The 25,518-nt window shown below is 35.0% G+C and overlaps 1 protein-coding gene across 3 annotated transcripts in view; it reads right to left on the bottom strand.

Annotated features, from left to right (window-relative positions):
• Positions 1–25,518, bottom strand: part of MED24 (mediator complex subunit 24) — a 110,234-nt gene that overhangs the window by 3,937 nt on the left and 80,779 nt on the right. For all 3 annotated transcript variants that reach the window (XM_089089405.1, XM_089089406.1, XM_089089407.1), the window contains exons 14-18: positions 21,878–21,967; positions 14,087–14,237; positions 12,559–12,704; positions 10,527–10,797; positions 7,682–7,774 (exon numbers count right to left, since the gene is read on the bottom strand). In XM_089089405.1, the coding sequence (XP_088945531.1) occupies positions 7,682–7,774; positions 10,527–10,797; positions 12,559–12,704; positions 14,087–14,237; positions 21,878–21,967 (751 nt within the window). The remainder of the gene's footprint in view (positions 1–7,681; positions 7,775–10,526; positions 10,798–12,558; positions 12,705–14,086; positions 14,238–21,877; positions 21,968–25,518) is intronic.

The raw sequence follows: 25,518 nt of genomic DNA, 5'->3' as shown, positions 1-25,518 counted from the left end.
ATGATTTTTTTCATCGGGTGGTAACACTGTGCATGAGCAATATTTCATCTAACAGTTTCCTTTTGTAGGAAGAAGCTTCTTCACAGGAAGAGTTGAGGGTAGAAGAAGAAGAATATAGGCAAAAAAATGGATCAAAACAATCTGGAGGCGCCTGTGTTCCTACATAACTTGTTTCGATGCCTTATGGTGAGTATTCCAAATTTTTATGTATATATCAAATTAACTGAATAGTGGTTTTTCATTAGTTTTCATTAATGGCTAGAGCATGGAAAACTGGTAATTGAGGAAAGTTGTCCATTTTCAGTTTTTTGTTCTTTAGTCCATCAGTCAGTTCCATCTATCGTTACCTCAGAAATAATAGGCTCTTCGATTGTATGGGACAAGCTCGTACTAAAAGACCAATGAATTCAAAGCATTTGCAACTTGCGAAACAATCTATAGTTAACAAGACTTCTTTTCAGTATTTTATAGGACTTGCAATGTCTGGTTTTAGCTTTAATAACGGAGTCACTGAAATGTGACATCATGCCCCAGAAAAGTAACTTTTCAAAAGGTATGTGTTTTAACGATCTTGTATGCGAAGATGCAGTTTTAGTCAGAAATTGAATTTTATTTTGCTATCATATTCTGTCATGGTTGCAGCAGTGGTACCATTAGCCTTGTATAGAGCGAACTTCAGCCCATAGTAACCGACAACTTACAAGCTGATTTTGAAAATAGTCTCAAGTGAGAAAGAGTCGCCATTTGAAACTGATTTAGGATTAGTAACTGCTATTTTGCTTAATCTTAATTGTACAAGCTAATGGGAAATAAATATAGACAAACAGGAAGACGAAGACGACCCGAATAGACGGTGATTTATAGTGAAAAACCGAAAACCAAAACAAATTAACTTCTACTTAACTTTACAATTAAGGCTAATTGTAACCTTCTGAAACTATTTTTATTGACCTAAATATAAGATTGTCTATTTTGGAAATATCATTTTATTTACAGACAAATTTAGAAAAATCAAAGCTAAAAACCCTTCAAACTTCCACTTCAAACACCAACGCTAACTTTAAGCTCCAATAAATAAATTAATATAAATAAACAAATACCAGCAATAACCCCCACCGACGGGGTAAGAATTATACTTTGATTCTTGCCTCTTCTAGCATTTTCTTAAATATGAGATCAGATTCAGTTAAACCTTCATCCTGTTTCTTCTTTGTGTTGAGCGTCTTTGTCTCTTCTGTCTTTTGCCTTCTATTTTCATTACTTCTCCTTTCACATTTACTTACCTCTGTTTTGTGTCGCTTTCTAATGTTTCCTTTGCTACAAGAGTCACTGAGTTTCAAATCTGGACTGATTCTTAGATCATAATTTGGCCTGTCAAAAGATTTCTTATAATTAGCTTCGTCAGAATCTTCTGTTCTTCTTTTTTTCACTCTTGGTTCACGTTGATAATCACTGTGGCTAATTCTTTTTTCTTCATCATTATTTTCGTTGTAGTCTCTCGCTCTTTTCTTTCTTTGCTCATTTTTTTGCTTGAAATCTTTTGATATACCCATATTCTCTTCTCTCCTTCCTCGCACTCGATCTCTATACCTTGGGGTTGACACCTTTCTGTGATAAGCCCCTCTAAGACTACGAATCGGAAATATATACCTATACCTTTTGTGCTCTCCGAAATTTTTTGTCATTTTTATATTTCGGTTATATCCAAACTTCTCATAAAATTCAAACATATATCCATAGTGTTTGTAGTAATCATATTTTCTCCGTCGATCATAATGTGGCTTATAAAACTGGTCATTGGACTCATATCGGTATTGTTGCCGGGTTCTGCTATAACTACGCCTATACTCTCGCCTAGTAGAGCTATCAGTTACACCATCTTGTCCTGAACTGGTCCTCTCTCGTCTACTTACATGCCTTTTTATTTGATTTTCATCACCTTGGAAGGCATAACCACTTTTTTCATTACTTGAGTCTTTCCTGCTTTCTTCTAAATCGTTCAAAACATCATAACGTAACTGATTCATTTGTTGCTTGCGTTTGAGATGCTCACTTGGTTCATGTCGGGGTCTTAGAGGACTTTTACTGTAACTACGTCCATGTTCTCGCCTAGTAGGGCCATCAATTTCTCCACTTCTTCTTGATCTTTCTTGTCTAGTTACGTATTTTCCATCTCCGTCATTTTGTAGGCCTTGAAAATAAAAAATTCCTTCTTTGGCAAGTTCTTCTCTTATTTTTATAGTATCCAAAATCCCAAATTTAAACGGAGCTGAATGTGCTGTTTCTTTGTTTTGTAGTTTAAAGTATACAGAATCACAGATCACAGACAGTTTTTCTGGTTCTACGACGACATCTTGAAGACTGTCTAAAACTTCATTATCGGAGTTTTTATCATCCTGGTCGGCACTAAAACTATGTTCGCTTCTGTGGCCCTTGATGCTTCTTTCCACGTCATTCAAACCCTGAAGATTGTCTTCTTTTTCTAATCTTGTTACAATCATCATTAACAAATGTTTTTTCTAGCCTTTAACTTTCTATACTGAGGTGACTTGAGCTTATGTATTGTTTTATATGGCATATGACGTCACGACAAATGACGTCATCACGGCAATACAAAAGGGATGCTCAACATTATGGCATCCCTTTAAGTTTTAGCATGATGTAATTCATGGTTAATCAATCATAGATGACGTCATTCTTGTGCTATGTCATCCTGCATGTGAAGATTCAGTGTTTTTCAAAATTACTTTATTTTTAATATTATGTTTTGTTACTTATAAAAAACACCGTAGACACAGGAATTTGCTTTCAAATGAGCCTTTAAACATCTCTCTATAATTTTTCAGCACCCCACTTGCGGCGATAGAAAAAAGAAAAGAAAAAACAGCGACACATTGTCAGTGTTCTTTGAGATATTTGAAAGGCCAATGCTCAAAAGTCAGGTGAGATTTCTCGAAGTAATTTTTTTTTTCCATCAGCATCAGTTTGGGTTTCGCGCAAAGTATTCTACAAAACATGCTTGCAATAGACTTCTTCAGTTTATACGACGATCTTTAGATTCTAATCTTATTCCTACAGCCATTTTCTTGAAGTAAAGAAAGCTTTTGACAGCCTTACACACAAGATCCTCATTGGTAAACTTTCTCATTATGGTGTGCATGGGTAAGCATTGTCTTGGTTCTCTTCATACCTCAATGACAGATCTATCGCCATGGAAGATACAGACAAGGAAATTCCAATTGAATACGCAGTACCCCAAGGACCTATTCTTAGGCAAACCCTCTTCCTCATCTATGTGAACGACCTCTACCGACTTTTTAACACCTCAATTACCCATGTTTGCTGTGGAATGTGTCATAAATTTTGCTCTCAGACTACGTCGGCGTTCACATATGATAGTCGAGAAGAATTGGTAGCATTTGCAGATGAAACTACTCTAGGCGCTGCGGCTCTTGAAGAATAATCCCTTATTCTAAACCTTCAACCAATGACTAAGAAGATACTCAATTGGTTTGACATAAATCAACTAGCTTTAAATGTAAAAAAGTCGTGTCTTCTTATTTTTTCTGGTAGAGGTTTCAGCTGCTCCACAATTACTGAGCTTCGTACACCAAGAGGCTCCATAAATCACCCCCTGATCAATATTTGGGATTCCTGGAAGTTCTTTTCTATTAAATCTATCGTTTAAGTGGCATGTTCAAGTATTAAGAGTGAAAATTTTCCGTGGACCTCGAATCATCCGAAAATTAAAGCGTTTATTTCCTTTCCAATCCTCTTTCTTTTATATTTCTCTCTCATTTACCCTTATGTATGTAACTGTTCGTCTGTGTGGGTGTCTACATTTCCTTCTGTACTTGCTCCTGTTCAACATATTCATGAGAAAGCGAAAAGAATTCCCCAATCGACTAGACACACTCCTGTTGATCTCTTTAAGATAAAAGGTATTTATGTTATACCTCTATCTTCGTTGGTATATCAATATTTTCTGCGGACTCTTAAAAGAAAAAAAAAAATTGTTTTCTGGACTACTTAAACTAGCAGGGAAAGTAAATTTGTACACAGTTCTGAGGATGTGATGATTCCGGCTACTCCCTCGGTTCGTTCAGATTTCGGTCTGGCAGTGACTATGGGGCGTGCTTGGAACTTGGTTCCTGCTAAGATCCGGCAGTCACGAACACTTGGCTTCTTTAAGAGATTACTATACAGTTTGTTACCACGAACTGTTTGACAGATGAAAAGTTTTTTATCATAGGTAAGTATTAAATAATTTTTAGTTGTTTTATGGTTTTAATTTTTTTGGGTTGTTGTTTTGTTGGTGTTGGATCCTCGATGACGTAGACAATTTTAAATTGTTTTTAATTTTCCGGTGATAGGAGGGTCACTGTTTCGTGGGGACTGTCGGTGAGTTTTTTTCCTTATAGATTTATATTTAGGCGTTGTTTAGTATGTTGATGCCAAGTTTTAACATTATTTATTTATTCTATGTCGTTTCCCAAATAACGAGCCATTTTGCCCTTTGGGATATTGTTTTTCTTATTGTGATTTTATGGAAATAAATGGAACTTGAACTCGAACTTGAAACTTCTTTTTCGGAAATTTTTGTTTTTAATGAATTTTGAAAAAAAGGCATTTTAGTACAATGAAAGTATTTAGAAAATGTTTTTTTCTAATAATACTTTGTAATAATGTAACGTTTTACTTTTATTCCGTTATTTTGCTAGTGTTCTTATTTCCCTAGTCTGTTCTATCACTGTTCGTTTTTTTTCCTGTTCTGTTTTGTCCAGTTGTATCATGGAGTCAAAAATTGATTCCTCGATTGAACAAGAAAAAAAAGAGTAGGACTAAATTGATCAGGGATAAGACGGAACAAAAAACGGTACTAAAGCGCAACATGGCTGAGAGAGAATATACAAAACAAAAGAAACACAACCCATTTCAAACACTGTGATTTTACCAATAATGTAAACTATATTTTATACAAAATTGCTTGCATAATAATATAAATATATGCAACAGAGATAAGAAATCAACAAAAGTTAATGGCGAACTATAATTACATTCACAATACAAACTTATCACGTTCTTCCAGTTGTTATTCATTATATTTTTCCAGAGTATTATGCTAGTCACGCTAAGTTGCGGATATAGCATCCCACTAAAATATCTCCCTCTAAGGAATTCTCAACTTTATTTGAAAATACCTTATTCTATTCGTGATTCAGAATCAGGGAACCCAGTAGTTGAACTTGTATAGAGTTATTATAGTCCTGAACTTTAAGTGGCTATATGGATAAGTTCCAGAACATAATATCTTCATGCAAAAACCGCAAAGTTGTATTTGATTTTTTTCTTATCGTGCCCTAAGTTCTCTGGCAGATCTTTATAAACTAAATTTAAATTGGACACGCAAATTTCCTTCATAAAGGGTAGAAAAAACAAGCCAGAATAGGGACACTAAAACTCGTCTATGTCAAGAACACTTCTACGTCACCGACTATGTGACGCAAATTTTTGAAGATGTTCCGTAATGGTAACAATATAACTCACGTAAAAATTGCCTTTTTTTTACACATTTTTCTTGTTTCAAATCTAAAATACAATTTCTTGCGAAACACTCCACAAATCTAATTCTGACTTACCTATGAAATGACAAAAACCTCAAGTAACCCCATTTGCTTTGGGCATGACAATATATTATACAATAGCTATACCCAGATTAACTTTTCACAAATTCCGTTTTGTAAACAACACAACAGCGATGACTTATTAAAGAGGGATGCGTCTCCATTTATTATTTTTCCCTTATGTGTCGCCATATAATACCAATAGTTATGGAAAGTTTAGGAAGGGCTCATTCGATCCTAAGGTCTGAGTTCTACTACCCTTTAAGAGCCGAAACTAACCAGAGGAAAAGCTGCAACCTCTTCAACACTGCAACCTGTTCAAATCTTGATGCTGAGTGATTTGGATTCTGAACCTAAATATTAAATTAAGAAAACAATAGTTATGAAGGCCTACTTCCTATTTAGGTTTCACATTAATGTTCTATAATAATGAGCCCCTTCTAGACTAGAGTCAATTCCCAGCGAAGCAGTGATGTAGACAGAATTACACAGTATAAAGCCAAGATATTTGCATTGTCTCAGGACCAGCTTGGAGGATCGATTTGAAATTTTCAGAAGTAATGGTGATCTAAGTGGACCTCAAGGACAGAGGTAAATGGAAAGAATATATGGATCTAGGTCATCAAAAGTGTGGACCAGAAAAATCTTAGAAACAACTCGCGAGGATTTATCTGAAAATTTCAAAGTATTGAGAAAGGTGGTGAGGAGGCCATATATTTGTTTTTTAAAAGGAGGTGATCTGGGAGCCAACAAATATGTATCTCTTATTTGCCTCAAATTGTTGACCCTAGTAGCCCCAGTGGAACTTTGAATCTGTTCATGGTGAAGTAATGGGGTAAATTAAAAGACAATGTATTCATCAAGGGTATCAAAATAGCTTATTTGATATATCTAAAAAAATGGCGGGTGAACTTGAGCATAACTCTGAGGGAATAGTCCAGGGGGGGCGAGGGGGGCATGGAATTTCAAAAGTATAAATTAGGAAAGAAGATAAGAGTGGCAAAACATTTTTGTCTTCTAAATATTGGTTCGTCTTGAGAAGGTCTGATATTTTTTCTTAAATTTCTGAGACATATATCCAGTAGTTATTGGGTATGTTAAAAAAAAAAATGAAATACTTTTGTAGCCAAGGAAGGGAAGTTTCTAAGAAAGATATACCTCAGAGCCAAAAACCGGTTATTGCCTACATCGGTTATTGCCACCCAATAGCTAAGCCTACATTTGTTCGTCTCTGATAGGCTTAAAAGAGAGAAAGGGGAAAGAGAGAGAGAGAGAGAGAGAGAGAGAGAGAGAGAGAGAGAGAGAGAGAGAGAGAGAGAGAGAGAGAGAGAGAGAGAGAGAGAGAGAGAGAGAGAGAGAGAGAGAGAGAGAGAGAGAGAGAGAGAGAGAGAGAGAGAGAGAGAGAGAGAGAGAGAGAGAGAGAGAGAGAGAGAGAGAGAGAGAGAGAGAGAGAGAGAGAGAGAGAGAGAGAGAGAGAGAGAGAGAGAGAGAGAGAGAGAGAGAGAGAGAGAGAGAGAGAGAGAGAGAGAGAGAGAGAGAGAGAGAGAGAGAGAGAGAGAGAGAGAGAGAGAGAGAGAGAGAGAGAGAGAGAGAGAGAGAGAGAGAGAGAGAGAGAGAGAGAGAGAGAGAGAGAGAGAGAGAGAGAGAGAGAGAGAGAGAGAGAGAGAGAGAGAGAGAGAGAGAGAGAGAGAGAGAGAGAGAGAGAGAGAGAGAGAGAGAGAGAGAGAGAGAGAGAGAGAGAGACGCTGAATATTATACAGAAGGCCGGGGAGATGTTTCGAACTGATCAAACTGATTTTTTTCTGCAGGTATGGCATAAAGCTTTTTGAAAACTGTAAAGGGAAAATCGTGCTATGACTGTATAGAGGTTTATGAAACTGGAGAAACTACAGTAGATAAATATGGGGCTTGAGAACGTGTTGACTTCGTGAACCCACGTGTACTAAAGCAGGAGTCTTCAGCAGGTGGTACCCATTAATCACATTTTGCTATATCGGCATGATCGTCATAAAAGCAAAAACAAACTTCCCAAATGATAATTAAATTATAAAACTTACAAGCTCTGGAGGAATGAGGTCGATCAGGTGTTGCATACCAGAGACAACCAAGGCTGATAAAAATTTGCCGATTAATAACGTCCGTGGGAGTATCTGCAACAAAAACAAAAAGATAAGTGTGAAGAGAAAACTAGGAGATGTAGAAAAGAATTAGAGGGCAAAGTATAGTTTAATTTAGTGCACGGAATATTTTGCAAACTGGATCAGTACTACACATTCATTATTATAGAAATTTTAAATGAAATTTTAACCTTTGCGACAAGTCCCTTATTAGCTGGAAGGTCACAAGCCTATTTTACAATAAGAACTAAATATTTTGTCAAACATATAAATAGTAGGCCAAAATTTTGATTCTTATAAGGAATTAAATAAAAAAAACAAGTTTTTTTAACTGAAAGTAAGGAACGACGTTAAAACTTAAAACGAACAGAAATTATTCCGTATATGAAGGGGGCTGTCCCCTCCTCAACGCCTCGCTCTTTACGCTAAAGTTTTTTTATTGTTTAAAAAAATAGAGTTGTGAGAAAGTCAAACTTTAGCGTAAAGAGCGAGGCGTTGAGGAGGGGACAGCCCCCTTCATATACGGAATAATTTCTGTTCGTTTTAAGTTTTAACGTCGTTCCTTACTTTCAGTTAAAAAAACTTGTTTTTTTTATTTAATTTTTGAACGTTTTTGAATTAATGCAGGTTTTGATTGTGGCTCACCGACGTCACCGTACATGAATAATTAAAACAAAATTTCATATTATTTGGTTAAATGGCTTTCTCGAAACTTGTTTAATTTTATTTACGAACGTTTTTATTAGTAATAAATATACGTAACTTAGAATTAACTTACGTAACGAACTTCTATATTCATAAATTTTTAACACGTATATTAGGGGGTTCGCCCCCTAGTCAATACCCTGCTCTTTAAGCTATAGTTCGAATTTTTTTTTCCAGTTCTTTAAAAACGACCTCTTAATCACAATCAGTTGATCAGTTGAAAAACTTGTTTTTTTTATTTAATTCCTGATCTTTTTCTTTAATAATGCTGGGAAATCCGGCGCCCCCTTCATAGCAATGTCCCTTCCCCCATGAAAACGTCCTTCATGGAAAGATGTCCCTTCCATATAGCCCCCGACCCTCGCCTACCCCCACCTACCAGAAAAAATCTCCGCTGAAAACGTCTGTATACTTCCCCATAACCAATACAATATGTTAACATTGAGTAAAGTTCATAACTTTCAGCCCTCCCCCTGGGGACTTTGGGGGATCAAGTCATCCTAAAAGACATTTTTATCATATTTTCGACCATGCTGAACAAAATGGCTATCTCAAAATCTTGATCGGGTGACTTTGGGAAAAAATGAGCGTGGGAGGGGGCCTAGTTGCCCTCCATTTTTTTGGTCACTTTAAAAGAGCACTAGAACTTTTAATTTCCGTTCGAATGAGCCCTCCCACGATATTCTAGGACCACTGGGTCGATACGATCACCGCTGGAAAAAAAAAAAAAAAACAAACAAACAACCACACAAACAACTAAACACGCATCCGTGATCTTTCTTCTGGCAAAAAATGCAAAAATCCACATTTTTGTAGATAGGAGCTTGAAACCTCTACAGTAGGGTTCTCTGATACGCTGAATATGATGGTGTGATTTTCATTAAGGTTCTATAACTTTTAGGGGGTCTTTCCCCCTTTTTTTGAAAATCAGCCAAATTTTCTCAGGCGCGTAACTTTTGATGGGTAGCTCTAAACTTGATGAAAGTTATATATTTGAAATCAGCATTGAAATCTGATTCTTTTGATATATCTATTGGTATCAAAAACCCGTTTTCTAGAGTTTCGGTTACCATTGAGCCGGGTCGCTCCTTACTTACAGTTCGTTACCACGAACTGTTTGAAAACCGAAAAGCCATTAACTTAAAATGCCTTAAAATGCCATTTTCTTTACCAATGATAAAACTATATCAATCAAAAACGAACAGAGATTAATTAAAAAAAACTTTTTCCATAAAAGAAATTTTTCAAATAAAAGTAAAGAACTGCATCAAACCAAAGATGAGCAGAAATAAAGTCATGTAATTTTTCAAACGTAAAATCTTCGATAAACCACCATCAATAAATAAATGAAGCCCAAAACGGACAGAAATTACAATAAATACCCGTGTCACACTCAAAAGAAGCAGAAACTAAGAGAAGTAGGGCTGACGCCCCCTGTGCCTTTTAAAGACCAGACCATAAAATTGTTAAGAATTTCAGTAATGAACATCACTATATTTATCAAACTGTCAATCCACATTCATTTGCTATTTTCAGTATCATTTTTTTCAGAAACACATGACCCGAATCAAGGATTGTTTTCAGTAGAGTGAAAATTAGGTTCTGGTCTTTAGAAGGAACAGGGGCCGTCAGCCCTACTTCTCTTAGTTTCTGTTCGTTTTTAGTTTGAATCGGTTATTTCTTGCAATTTCTGTTCATTACAGATACGGCCCTGGAGCTCTGGTAATATTTTTTCTTTGTTTCTTGCTTTCACCATGTACCGAAAAATATTGTTTAACACATACTATCTCGTACTTTTCGTAAGGAAAATCTTAAAATATGTTCATTTGGAAGAAAATATTTTGTATGTTTATGCTTTTTTGGATCTTAAAATATGTTTGTTTTGGATCTTAAAATATATCCATGGTCACGCGCATTTGAAACGGAAAGAAAGTTACTAAACTTTAGTTAGTCTACCTTCGGGAGCCTATATCACGAAAGTTATTTTTCTGGACTTGATTTTTCATACTGAATTCTGTTGAACTAATGCGCTCACACTGGACTACCAACAAGAAGAGAATAAGAAAACATTGAAGACTACCTTCCTTTCCTTAACAACGTCCAGCATTACACTGTACATTTCTTTGACAGCAGACTTCACGCTATTCATAGTAAATGGATTCCTTGAATCGCCGTTTCGGAGATATTTGCGAGATTTCACCTCCAATGTATCAACGAGAGAACGCTTCCCCTTAGTGTCCCGAATCGGATCATCAGCTTCAGTTTCTAACTCCAAACCCAAAGACAGAAGGGATATTATTAGAGAGACAGCATGCTCACCAGAGGGACCAGCAAGCTGCTCCATGATTGACCTAAGAAAAAAATACATTTAAAAAACAGAGACTGTCATACCAGCAAAATGGGGATGGGGTAGAAAATCTATCCCTGGGATCTGAAAACCGACTCCAACCCAAGGATAGAAGATTATTTATTAGAAAGACGGGTTGCTCACCTGATAGATCACGGCAAGCAACTCTACGATTGACCTAAAAACAAAACATAAAAAAGAGACAGTCATACTAGCACAAAGGGGGATAGAAAATCTGCCATTGGGGTCTGAAGACCCACTCGAACCTACAGATAAAAGATAGATTATTAGAGAGACAGCATGCTCACCAGACAGACCAGTAAGCTGCTCCATGATTAACCCAAAAACAAAAAATTTAAAAATAGAGCTAGTCATACTAGTAGAAAGGGGATGGGATGGAATATCTATCCAATTGATCTAAAGACCCACTAGAAATCAAAGATAGAAGATATATTATTAGAGAGACAGCATGCTCCCCAGACGGACAATAAAGCTGCTCCGCGACTGTTCTAAAAACAAAACGTAAAAAAATAGAGACAGTCATACTAGCGCAAAGGGGATGGGATAAAAAATCTATCATCGGGATCTGAAGACCCATTCAAACTCAAAGATCTAAAATATATCATTAGAGACACAGCATACTCACCAGACAGACCAGCAAGCTGCTCCACGAGTGACCCAAAAATAAAATATTGAAAAAAAAATAGACATAGTCATGATAGCTAAAAGGGAATGTGATACAAAATCTCTCCTAAGACTGCTCAGTTCTCAAAATACTTTCAGAATAACATGCTAGGGATAACCTGAATATTAGTGTCAGATTTACCGGCTTTTATTAGCTAGCGGAGTTTAATTTGTCTAAATCTATAGAAGCGGCAACTAGAGTAATTTACAAGGACAAATGATCACCATTAGAGCTAAGAAACAAAAAGAAAAAAATAGTAAATTGAAAATAGATGCTCCATAAATACTTTCATGACGTATTATGCTAAATACATAGCACATAGTATCCAAATCAACTTGAGTAATTTCTCGTTTACATAACGGAACATGGGGAGGAGGGGTGGGGCATGTGATTATTCAGAGACTCTTAGGAAAATTGAAAAAAAAAAAAGACCAGAAACACATTTTTTTAATTATGTTCTACCCCCCCCCCCCCTGAGAGGATTAGAATAGTTCGCACCTGTATTAAATTTTTTTTTTTTTTTTTACATTGGAAATTTCGTCAGTTATTTTATTATTATATATTTTGGAGTTTTATTTGAATATGGGCGTAATTCAGAAAATTCTTAATAACTTTGGCCATTCGTTTCATTTAAAGGTAGAGTCTTCCTAGACTTAGATAGCAAGAGCCATGTTTAGGAAATAGGGACTGAATAGACCAACACAGAAATAGACTTGAAACAGAGCAGCTTAATTTCAGGAAATATGACACCCACACGCACATACGAAGGGGTGATAGATTTTGGGCCCGTGTCTGATCCAGAATCAGGATTTTTCCTCCATTTTAGATTCATCTGCACGTGTTTGATCGTAGCACATCATTTCTTTAAAATATTCATGGGTTATTCACAAATATTAAATTTAGATCTAAAAAGGTCAGCCTATTTCAGGCTTACGTTTAGCTTACAAAGATCCAATTTGTTTTGCACTTCGTTTTTTTTTCCGGATGTTTAAGCTGCTGGGGGCTCACATGCCCATTTGCCTTTTCTAAATTAAAAATTTTAGGACGGAATAAAGGAAGAAAAAGAGATAAAGAACTAACCATGCTTCAGCTCTGCTGCTCAGTATATCTGGAACCACTTTGCTGGCTAAAGCTATGCAACAGGGGACAGATGAGAGTGATATAGCTGAAAACGCGACCTCTAGCGCTCTCTGGCTATCCAGGCAGTGAGTCTCATTCACACAAGCCTAAAATAAATGACAAATACATAAAAAATAAGCATGATATGTAAGTTAAAAAACAGCGGTTTCATGAAGTTCAAACAGTGTGAACACTGCCTAAAAAAACCTACAAAAAAGAAGGAGTCTAAGGAGGGTAAATCTAGAATAAATGAATTAAGAGGGTAAGGAGGCAAGGACGATAAGGAGGGAAATTTTAGAAGAAATAAATCAGGAGGGTAGAGATGTGAGGAGGCTAAGGAGGGTATCACATGAATAAATGAAACAAATTCATATCTGGCAGAGATGGGGATTCATTCATAAACACAAAAATGGGGTATAAATCTACTCTACGAGGTATTATCTGATGACAAATTTCTGTTCACGGTGTCAAAGATGTAGATCATCAATGCGCTACGTAGCGGGTGCACGTGGTCCTTCGATCAGCCAAAGCAAAACTTGAATTAAAAGTTTATGAATTGGTAATTCATAGTCCTTCATTTGGATCTTTGAAATAATACAACACCGCAAACAACTCTAACGTAATGCCATCTCTGATGTGAATCTTCAACTGATTTTAACTGTTTGTCTATGCTAAAGAGTTGATCGGTCCCAAACAGAATAGGTGATAAGCATCTCACGTTCTGTGCTCTTCAGATGCAAATTGAAACAAAAACTGGCAGGAGTTTGAAACCCTGATTAAGATGACTTCAGGTGCAATACCAGAATTAAAATGCCAGAACTTGTATGTCTCAAGGCAATATTCCTTAGTTGAAATATCGGGAAAAAAAAATTGGGTTGGGTACCATTTTCACAACGGTCATTCGCAGAGACCTTATAGGAACCGGGTGTCATTAGAGGCATCCGCGATGACAGGGGCTCTAAGTAAAATACTTTTTGAATTTAAAATATAATTACAAAAGGGAAGATACAGTTCAAGTATTATTATATTATCATAAAGTGGATAGTTAAACTTTATCATATAGCATAAAACATGATATCCTGCTAGACATGCACAAAAGGAAAAAATAAATATGTAAGAAAAAATGCCTAAGAAAAAAAAAGAAAAGAGAAGGCTAACCACGTTTAGAAACGTCACGAATTTTGCCAAAAAAGTATTCTTGTCAAAATAAGCCTGCACTATTAATCTTATTATCACCAAAAAAGAACGAGCTTTCACGGAAAAAAAGCCCCTCCTACCCATCTCTTAAATATAGGCTCTGGACAGAACATACCATTTTTATTACAAAAATAAAACGTGTTTTTCATAGGAAACCTAAAAGGGCATTAAATTGACTTCGACGTTTCTTCAACAACCTCAAATCAAAAATGAGTCATCGGACAAAACGGAGGGCATTTCACGTTGGAAAAGAATGTTTATAAATGAAATAAGTGTTCACTAGAGCACTTACTTTGAACACTTCCGTGGTATACCAAATAGGACCAGCAGTTGATAATAGAGAATCGAATCTGGCAATTGATAATTGATCCACATAGCCAATAGAGACAGCATCTGACCAGCAACTACAGAAAATCTCTTCCAGTGGCTTAAAAGTACCTAAACTATAGAAAGACAACAGCATGTATAAAAGTTTCGATGTAAGCATAAAATATGCATTTTATAAGACTGAAAGTATAATTATAAAAATAAAAAGAAGGAGAAAAAGAAACAGAAAGCGCAAAGTCCAGACTTTGGCCAGAGACATACGTAGGGATTTATTTCAGGGAATTCATAAAAATGGCAAAAACATAGGGAGCTATAAACAAAATCCTGAAAACCAGGAAATTTGAAAGGGATGAGCAAGACTGGTGTCCCTTTCCAGTTTAGGTGCGTTCCCTCAGCTACAGATTTTATTGCAGCTAGAAAAACATTGGACACAATTCTGCTACATACATAAGGAAAAAAAAGGAAGGAAAATACTGATAAATCATTTGAATCCCAAAAAAGCGAAATCCTCTTAATTTTCTTATCTTTTTAATATCAGCTGACTTTTATCATTGCCCGTCTCATAATTTCTCTTCAATCATAATACTTTTGCATAGAAGGTATCTAATCAGCTACAACGAAGGTGAAAAGGGATATCAGAGGCAACGCTGTAGCGTTGCCTATAGTAAAGGCCATACGGCTCCAATGTTTTATTATTATTTTTTTTTTTTCCCAGAGGCACTTCATACGGAAGGGGTCGTCGTAGAAACTTCAAAGGGGCATCATTCGATTGGAAATCCAGAGTTCTAGTGCCCTTTTTAATGTTCAAAAGTGATTGGAGGGCAACAAGCCCCTTCCCCCATCATTCCCCCAAACAAATCCAATCAAAATTTGAGATAGCCATTTTGTTCAGCGTAGTCGATTTCCAGATAGAAAATATGTTTTTGAGGAGGTCACTCCCTCACAACCCTTTGGGCAAGGGTTTTGTTATGCCCTGGGGGCATATAAGGTTTTTATAGAAGGCGTTGTCGTGCAAACTTCAAAACAGGCTCATTCAATTGGAAATTGAAAGGGCTTGTGCCCTTTTTAATAGTCGAAAGTGATTGGAGGGCAACTAGCCCCCCACGCCTATCATTCCCCCAAACACATCCAATCAAAATTTTGAGATAGCCATTTGGTTCAGCGTAGTTGATTTCCAGATAGAAAAAAATATTTTCTAAAAAAAATAAATATTTTCTTGAGGGTTATGGGGGAGGACACTCCCCCATAACCCTCAAGGCAAGGGTTTTAAGTTATACCCTGGGGGCATATAAGGTTTTTATAGAAGGCGGTGTCGTAGAAGCTTCAAAAAATGTTCATTCGATTGGAAATTCAAAGGGCTAGTGCCCTTTTTAATAGTCGAAAGTGATTTGAGGGCAACTAACCCCCCTCTCACGCCCACTTTTTCCCCCAACACATCCAATGAAAATTTTAAGACAGCCATTACATTAAACGTAGTTTTAAGTTCTGGAAATTAGGTTTTTGAGGATGACAACTCCCCCACAGCCCTCAGGGCAAGGGTTGTAATTTAAGGATTTTCCGAATCCTTCCCATTTTTTCTTATGGAAGGGATGCTTGTACAAACTTTAGAGAGGGCTCATTTGATTAGAAACTGAAATTTAGTGTTTAATCTTTAAGAGACAAAATAGATTGGAGGGTAACTAGCCCCCCCCCCCTCCTCCACGCCCTCACTGCCTGAGATAAAAAATTTGAGATAGACATTTTGTTACAATAGTTCAAAGTTCTGATAACAAAAAAATCTGGTGTCGACACAGCCCACCAGGGCCCGGGGTTAGGCGTTGTAAGTTACGCCCAGGGGGCATATAAACAATCAGACAATCATTAAATAAACAATCAATGCAAACAAACATACAATAGATATTAATATAAATTAATAAATAGATTTAGTGCTGATATTAATGTAAATTAATAAATAAATTTCTGCTGGGTGGAACTTAACGCGGGGGAATTATCAGCAGGAAAGAAAATGTTCTTGGAGGGGGGAGGAATTTCCCAGGGGTGAGTTTTCCAAATGTGAATTATTCAGGGAGGGGCCGACTAAACCCACTCGATAATATTCTAAATTTTACATCTGAAAGTAACGGGAATAAAGAATCCATGGAAATGTCAGAGATTGCACTTCAGGTTCTCTTAGACGATTTTGTTCGTGTCTTTTGAAAGAAGACAATTTTGAAAAGACAGATTATTTTTATTTGTATTACTTTCTCTGTGGCTTCTCAATTATTCATGTGAGGGGGGAGACTTCCCCCCACCTCTGTCTAGGCTAAGGTTTCAGTTTTTATTTCAAGGCTTAAAAATGGACGCAATGCGATAAAAGTATAACTCAATATAGAAAAATATTTGCATATAACACGGAACAAATAATAAAATTGCATATTATGAGTTGAGGCTCATCCAAATGATCGCCCAGGGGCCTCACCATTCCAGAATCTATGAAAACAATCCTGCAATAACTGAAAATATAAAGGATTTTTGAGAATTTTAACGTCTTTCATAACTCATACATTCTACAGCCCAATGAGTCTGTCTATTGTCCTAAATCGGGAACGGAGGAAATAAGTGAAGTTCCGCCTCGTATTAGATGAGTCTCCAACCTCCCCCTCCCCCGCTCCTTATGTCTACGCGAAAGTTTTCTTCTTTACACCAAGTACGCCGCCCCCACCCCAAAGACTTTAATAAGGTAAAGTTTGTATGGGAAGAACATATAGTAAATCTATTATAATTATCCAATTATAAGGTTAAAATACATACTCTGTGATAGATGCAAAATTGCTTTGGCACACAAAATCCTATTAAGGTCAATTCCAAACAGTCGTGATCCCTTTTTGTCAGCAAGTGAAATAGTCTAAACCCCCTTATTGGAGCTATTTTTTCAATCCATTCATTGTTATCAATCGCTGTCCACAAGTTATGCAAGCTGTCTATGGTTCATATATAAAGTTTTTATCAAAGAGGTAATTGTATTGACTTTGAAAAAAGCCTCATTCGATTTAAATTGAAAGTTCTATATCCGTTTTTTAAATTCAAGAATAATCGGACCGTAAGCACCCCCCCCCAGGCCCTAAAAACTTGATACTTTTTGCAATTAAAAACGAACAAAAATTAATTAAAAAAAATCTTTTCGAAAAATATTCTTTTCAAAGAAAAGTAAAGGCTATTTTAAACTTAAGCTCATGAGATAAAAAAACCTTTTAAAATTCAAACTCAAAACGACCAGAAATTACTATTAAAGAATAAATGAAACCCGAAACGAACAGAAATTAAATAAACAATCATAGCAAAAACATAACAAGTAATAATATAAATTAATAAATAGATCTTAAAGCGAGTAATGCTTAGATTGAATATGAAAATCAAGCTTAAAACAAAAAAAAATAATTTGCTGTTAAAGTGTAAATAAAACTTAAAACGAACAGAAATTAAATAAACAATCAATGCGAACAAACATACAATATATATTAATGTAAATGAATAAATAAATCTTAAAACGAGTGAAAATTAAATTGAATATGCAAATGAAGTTTGAATCGAATAAAAATAACTACAAACAAGAGTTTGTGTACCGCCTCACTGCAGAATCCTAAAACCTGCTGCGTCATTGACGCTTTACTTAAAACGAATTATATTACAAATGTTTTCTTTTGTTCTTAATATTGAAAATAAATATTAAAATTACAGTAAAATTTTGAACTGATGAGCTTTCAGCAATTAATATCATTATACATCAAATATTTAGTTTAATTTATTGGTTCTTTTCAAGATTGGTCAAGACAAATATAGTTTCACTACAAACAAAATTTGGATACTGCCCCCTTCTTTAGCTATAAAAACTTAAAGCCTTCTGCGGCATTGGCGCTTGACTGAAAATGAATTACTCGTATGCTATAAATTTATTCTTTTCCAGTTCTTACAGCATTGAAAATGAAAAAAAAATTACAGTGAAAAAAAAAATTTTGAACTGATGGATCTTTCAACAATTAATATCATTATATATCTAATATTCAATTTGATTTTGTTTATACTTTCCGACACTGTTCAAGACTTATATAGCTTTCAGTTGGCTGCCACTGACGCAGTAGGTTTTAGGCTTCTGCAGTGAGGTAATGCCCGAACTCTCGTTTGTAGTTATTTTCATTCGATTCAAACTTGATTTGCATATTCAATTTAAGTTTCATTCGTTTTAAGATTTATTTATTCATTTACATTAATATATATTGTATATTTTTTCACATTGATTGTTTATTAATTTCTTAATTAATTAATTAATTTCTGAAATTAATTCAATTAATTTCTGTTCGTTTTAAGTTTCATTTATACTTTAATAGCAAAATATTTTTTTTCGTTTTAAGCTTCATTTTCATATTCAATCTAAGCATTACTCGCTTTAAGATTTATTTATTCATTTATATTATTAATTGTTGTGTGTTTTTTGCTGTGATTGTTTATTTAATTCCTTTTCGTTTTGGGTTTCATTTATTCTTTAGTAGTAATTTCTGGTCGTTTTGGGTTTGAATTTTAACAGGTATTTGTATCTCCTGAGCTTAAGTTTGAAATGGCCATCACTTTTCTTTGAAAAACTTATTTTTCGGAAAGTTTTTTTATTAATTAATAGGAAGTGACTAACACGTACGGCTAAAAGAAAATAAGAATCATCCATAGTTAAAAGATTAGAGCAAAATTTCCTAATTAATTAGGAATTAGTCTTCATCCTACCTATTCTTTTAATATTAAACAACCAGCTGACTCAGTGTTTCACAGATTTAATAGAATACAGGATTAACTCAAAAGAAGAAAATACGTGTCGACCTCCAAAAGACTTCGTTTCTTATTAACTCATTTTTTTTTCAACTCACCGTCTCATATCACATTGTGTGTCATATAAATTTGTAAAATTTGTGAGCTATTTTTCCACCCCTTTTAAAAGTTTAATTATTTTCAAATTTTATCTGTAAATAAGCCTCTGATGACTTGGTAACAATATAATACCAAAATTCGTCTCTCTTGTATACTTCTTTTCCCAGTCACCTCAATATTTTTCATAAATCAGCTGCTGACTGAAATTAGATACCCATAAGGACTGAAAGCCTTGAGCATGAGTAGGAGGAGTTTCAAAACCCATGACTATGATAAACGTATTTTGCTGCTAGATTTAGATCGAGTATCAGCCTGGTAATGAGCCAAAAACGTTACGTTGCAACGATTACTTCCAAACTTTGTCAATTTAAAGACAAATTTTTGTCTTAGAGAAGACTAAAGACTTTTTTAATTTCGGAGAAAACAAAAAAGTAGAAAATAATTTGTTTTCTTGAGAATCTACCAGTATAAGTGAAAACAAGGGGCGCAAACCAGATTGAGGTTTTATAGAAACTGATTTTCCTCAGCTCACTGGCTTTCTTCATTTATGTATTTATAACTTAGATCAATTTGATCTATGGTATGTAAAGCCTAGTCCGTTTTGCGCCCCTCGTTCTCACTTTCATCAATAGATTCCAAAGAAAAATTATTCTCTACATTTTAGTTCATTTTGATTTTTATCATATTTATTACCTTTGGTTAAATTCCATTAAATACTGGTTACAAATAGTTCATCGTGTTTGAATCCCTTTGAATTCCCTCATGGTGTCGGAATAAACATTTCCTTCTTTATTCCGATCAGATATTCGAGAAGATCCAAATTTGGCTCTAAGAATTTCTTAGGTGGGGCACCAAGTTGGCAGCGACCATCTTAATGCATGTCCCCGAGAAGAATTTATCTGGAAGGGTACGGTGTAGAATGTGAGGTATAGACGCAAAGTTCATCTTCAGACTGCTCACAAACCCACTAAATATTCCTATCAGCCAATACTAGCTACAACTGCTATTGCTTACTCCAATTTGCCAGAGCCAAAGCTTCATTACAAGTAACCGTTCCTACAGCTCCCCTGCAAGTATCACAGAGGATACCAAGGGCATCACTCCACCTGGGTACAGCACATTTCGAACAGTGGTAGATTGAATTTCTCTCTGGATCAACTCAGCTGGTTGCTTCATAAAACGTACTAGATGGCTAGGACTGCTTTTAACAGCTTCTTGAGGCTTTCTACAGCCCCACAGCTCTCAAACTGCTCTACTTATTCTTGACTTTAACCCTTAGAGGGGGGGGGCATCTCATATTCAAAGAGATACAAAATAAATCCTTCATTATTTTGAACGACTTGCAACAGTGTTTAGAACAGTTTATTTTTTGTTATTTACTGGAGCTCGAATTGAGGTCTATTTATGCTGACGGACGTTTCTTTTATCATCTCCAATACAGCAAGAACGATGAGTGAATGTACAATGAAAATATAATAAAAAGTATGAGCAAGGACGTGTGTATGTGTAAGGCGGGGGGGGGAGGGAGGGAAGAAGTTCTCATTACTATTTTTCCTTCCTTTTCCAACATTTAACTTTCGTTTTGTTTACAAACGCCTTAAAATTTTATTCGGAATTCAGTTAGACTATTATGTTGTCTGAGTTATTGTGCAGAAATTTATACTAAAAATATTTTTATATGAATGTTGATTTTTATACTCTTATTTTAGCCATAAGCTATTCTGCCTTCAAAATAAAGCTAATTTTACATGTCCAAGAAAAAATTAGAAAGGCATTTCCTTCTTAGAATTAGAAGGGCATGTTGAAGAAAAACTAGCATTTGGATCAATAACACAGTAAGTCAGTTCATATCGTCGTGATATTTTAGGTAGCTCTTCTCCATGTTCTTCATCCTTTGACTTTTATCATGAATATGATGAAACCGACATGTAATTGTTAAACACTGACTTTCCTTAAAACAACAACAAATGCAAAATTTGACGAAAATGCAAAATTCGCGAGCACCATTAAATCGTAGTGCTCACATTTCATCAGATAATGGGTAAATTAACAAACCAGTAAGTTGTGATCTTTGGACATTTCCGTTTTTTTGTCCATGCACACAATCGATAATGCCTTTGGACTACAAATGCATCCTTGACATTTTAACATAAAAAAGCTTGTCTTGAATCGTCAGGGGGTGGGAAGGAGGCTAAGTATTTCTGTTACCATTAAATAGTTTAATTTTAACTTCACAGCGAATTTATTTTTAAAGAGAAAAAGTCAATCACAATTTTAAACTCTTTTAGAAAGTAATCACCAACCGCAGCCTGCACAGATCATTTAATAACATACCTTTTATTAATATTACTTACTACTGTTTCTTCTGTTCCTAAAATCAATCGGATACCTTCCTCCAATCCAGCCTCTCCCTTCCTTAGTTGACAGGGGGGTTTTAGGAGGGGGGGGGGAGACGGGGCACTTGTCCCAGGCAGAGAAATTTTAGAGGCGCTCAATTTCAAATAAATAATGTAATGGTTATGTAATCATTTTATAATTTAAGAAATTTAATTTTTATTTAAAAAATATACATTTTATAATGATAATTAAAATAATAAAACTGAATAATTAATATAAATTAAATAATTTAAATAACAAATTAAAGCATTAAAAAAATAGATTATTGCTTAATTAATATATTGAAAACAATTTTCTTAATAAATGAAATTTTCGCTTAGATTTAGCCTGAAAACTATGTGGAAGACCAGGGAGGGGGGCACTAATCAAGATTTCAACCCGGGCGCAGAAAGGCTAGAACTGCCACTACCAGCTGATGATTTTCAAGAATTTTCTTACTTACTTAGCAATGAAGAAACGGTCATACCTTTGCGTAACTGTGCTAGCATTGTGGTGTACTTCCTTTGGTTTAACTTCATTTATTATGTTGTTGATCACTACAGACATTAATATCAATCTGGAAAGAATAGCTTGTTAAACAAGTAAAAACACACACTGCTTTTATGTAGAAGGAAATTGTCATCATATGATCAAAAATTATAGCAGAGAAAATGAAAATCATCATAAAATGTATTAAAACAATTTTAATAGTGGAGAAATACTCCTAAAAAAGGAAAGAGCCCCTTCCTTTAGTGACATTGAATGAAAAATATACTTTATTGTTTAGTGAGACTATCCAAATCAAGCTAGAAATTGATTGTAAGCAATGGCACGAAAAATTTCCAAAGGTTCTTCAATGTACTTCCTCTTTTGTCTCTGATCAATGTACCTATCATCTTCGCAATCCAAATAATACCCTATTTTTTTCACTCCGTCAACAAGATCATACTTTAAATATTTGAGAGCGTTTCAAAGAATACTCGATACCCAACAGAATACCCAATTCGAGTCACCATAAAATCGACCCCCATCTGATACCTTTAAAAAATATTTTTGGGCTTTAAATATTCTTCTCGTTATATGGCTATTTTATTAATTATCAAACTTCAGTATAGTCTTTCCCGTGAAGTAAACGCCGTTTAAAAGGTATCAGATGGGACATATTGGAGCGTATTTAGCGCTTGATTGTTGTTATCTCGCGGCGAAACATGTGTATTTATGTTTGGTTAATAACAAAATCATTTTGTTTAATTCTTTGAACAAACAAGTATTACAAGAAACTACATGCACTCAAGGCTCCTAGTTTATGATAACGTTACGAATAACGTTATAACGTTATGATACATTTACAATGCTCATTACTCGATTGCTCAGTCACTCATTAAGTTACTTCCAATTTACATTAACAATGACGGGAATTAAATTAAGCCTAAACGAGATGCCCTATGTCAATTTCTGCTATAATCAATTTTGACCATAAACCAGTCCAGATACTACATTGGAGATACTTGAGCCTCAATAGGTCTCTAGTAGCAGGCAATCTAAATCCAATTTAGTCAATTCACCATAATCCAGTCAAAATACTACATTGGAGAGACTTGAGCCTAAATAGGTCTCTAGTAGCAGGCAATCTGATCCAATTTAATCAATTTACTATAATCCAGTCAAGATACTACATTGGAGAGACTTGAGCCTAAATAGGTCTCTAGTAGCAGGCAATCTAATCCAATTTAATAAATTTATCATAATCCAGTCAAGATACTACATTGGATTCTTGCCTCGCAAAATTGCAAAGCCCTTGAAGAGCTCTTCTTAACTACAAAATTATAAATTAAAACTTATCTCCACAACGATCAATTTTACAATGTTTAAAGTCATGAGTTAGATAACAGTTAAATTTAGTTATTTGGACATTTTCTTTAAATTTGGAACTGTCCTCACTAAATATACTAATATTTTACATATTCTTTCCTCATTAATTTGAAGCCTGACAGAACTCCTTTCATATCTAACTGTTTCTCGTATTTTTCTATGCGTTTCAACGAAAACTGAGTGACATTTGACAATTGCTCAAAAATAAAATTAATCAGGTCATAACTGAGAATAAATATTTCTTGTGTTTTCACGAACCAAAGCCCATTGTGAGCATTCACCGCAATATTTTAGCAATTTCCGAAACTTCAAAAATACCTTATACACGCCAACATAGAACCAAATCTAATTGTATTTGTATTGGTATATTGTGCCGAACTTTTACCCATAGACAAATGGCAAGACATGGAACTCAGGCAAATTAAATTTCAAGAAATTCTAGTGCCATCTACAGTTTCATTAGGAAACAAGGACGCAAGTCTAGTTTAAAATATTCACTTGATTTAAAGAATTAATTACAGTAATTTTGTAAAGCTGAATGAGTCTCTTCAACACACAAAGATTTCCAATATATATCTAACAGCATTTTTTCCTATTTGCTAATCCAGTAGACACAAAAGGTACTCAAGTAATCCATTTTAACCTTATCTTAACAATACAGGGAGTTTCCAATTTTCTCTTTATCTATGGTTTTTACCGTAACTTTATTATACTTTTTAATGCAATTAGGGCCGTTTTTTCACTCATCAATGAACTAAGATCTTACATCTTTTGTCAGAAAACACTTAAAAGTGAAATCTTTGAGCTAAGATCTTACATCTTTTGTCGTTTTTATGCAAACGTCTTTCATCGTTCTGCTCTGACCAGCGGTCTGAGAACAATTATGAATATATCATCAAAGTTCTCTCATCATTGTTCGAAATGGCAGAAAAATGGCGTTCTTCACACTTTTTGCTAACATCAGCTATAAGATCTTAGAACAAAGATGAGTTAAAAAACAATAATCTTTGCAGAAAGGTGCAAGATCTTAGATGCAAGATCTTAGTGCTAAAATACGGCCCTATTGTAAATTTACTGATGTAGTTATTCCAGTTTATTTTATTTAGTGTTTAGTCCAGTTATATCCCTGCTTAGTCCAGTATTTAGTGTTTAGAGGGGCCCTGGACTACTGTGTCATTCAATCGCTAAGAATTTAGATCCATTGATGGCGCATAGGGTGCCGATGAAGCCTCTCCACTCATCCTGAAGCCATACCGCAGCGGCGATGTCTAGAGGTACTAGGGATTTCTCAGCCGTACTTAGATCTTAGTCGTGTAAGACTTTCTTTGAATCTTTTCTTGAATCTTTGAAGGCTGAAGGTTGAATTTTTTCTTGGTATAGCCTAGGAGTTGTTTTTTTTTGTATGAATTAATTCATGTTAAACAACATGTACCAGATATAAACAATATTGTTAGCGAGGTACGCAAAGGATTTGGAAAGATGCAGTTGGTATTGGGAGCTGGTTGGTGTTGGTAGTTTGGCTTAGATGTGAGTAAATTGTTCCTTTTCAGTCTCATAATGTAAACTTATTAGTTTCTACAGCGCGACATTGAGTCTCGCTGTAACAATTTAAATACTCTGGAACATTTTGTTTTGCTCATATATTGGTTATTACTTAGTTTGTTTCTAATATCTTTAGCGAAAAATCTTAAGCCGAACTGGTCAGCCGTGACCAAAAAAAACAACAGAGAGAAAAATCTCAATGAAAAAAACAAAAAACAAACGAGATTGTGGCTAGTGAAAAGAAAAGACAAAAAATGTAAAAACAACGCGGATATTTTGCCTGTATCAAAACAAGGCGTCTTTAGCACTAGAGAAAGACGAGAAGAACAAGATAAAAAACCAAACTAAAAACAAATAAAACAACCGCCAAAAAAAGAAATACAATTGGCGCAAACTAATCCACGTAGGGAATAGATGCTATTAGAGTTACTTCAGTGAGAACACCAGAGCAACATCCCACGTGGATTAGTTTGCGCAAATTGTATATATATATTTTTTGGTGGTGGTTTTATTCGTTTTAAGTTTTTTTTATCTTGTTCTTCATGTGTTTCTCTCGTGCAGAAGACGCCTTGTTTTGAAATAGGTGAAATATCTGCTTCGTTTTACATTTTTCGTCTTTTCTCTCCACTGGGCGCAGTCTAGTTTGTTGTTTTTTTTTTCATTGATATTTTTCTCTCTGTTTTTTTTTAATATCTTTAGTTCTTATTTCAGTCC

This window comes from Artemia sp. Qi Xiang Cuo, chromosome 5 (assembly GCF_049724085.1).
Source record: "Artemia sp. Qi Xiang Cuo chromosome 5, ASM4972408v1, whole genome shotgun sequence".
Taxonomy (NCBI): domain Eukaryota; kingdom Metazoa; phylum Arthropoda; class Branchiopoda; order Anostraca; family Artemiidae; genus Artemia; species Artemia sp. Qi Xiang Cuo.
This window is presented reverse-complemented; position numbering and strand designations above follow the sequence as displayed.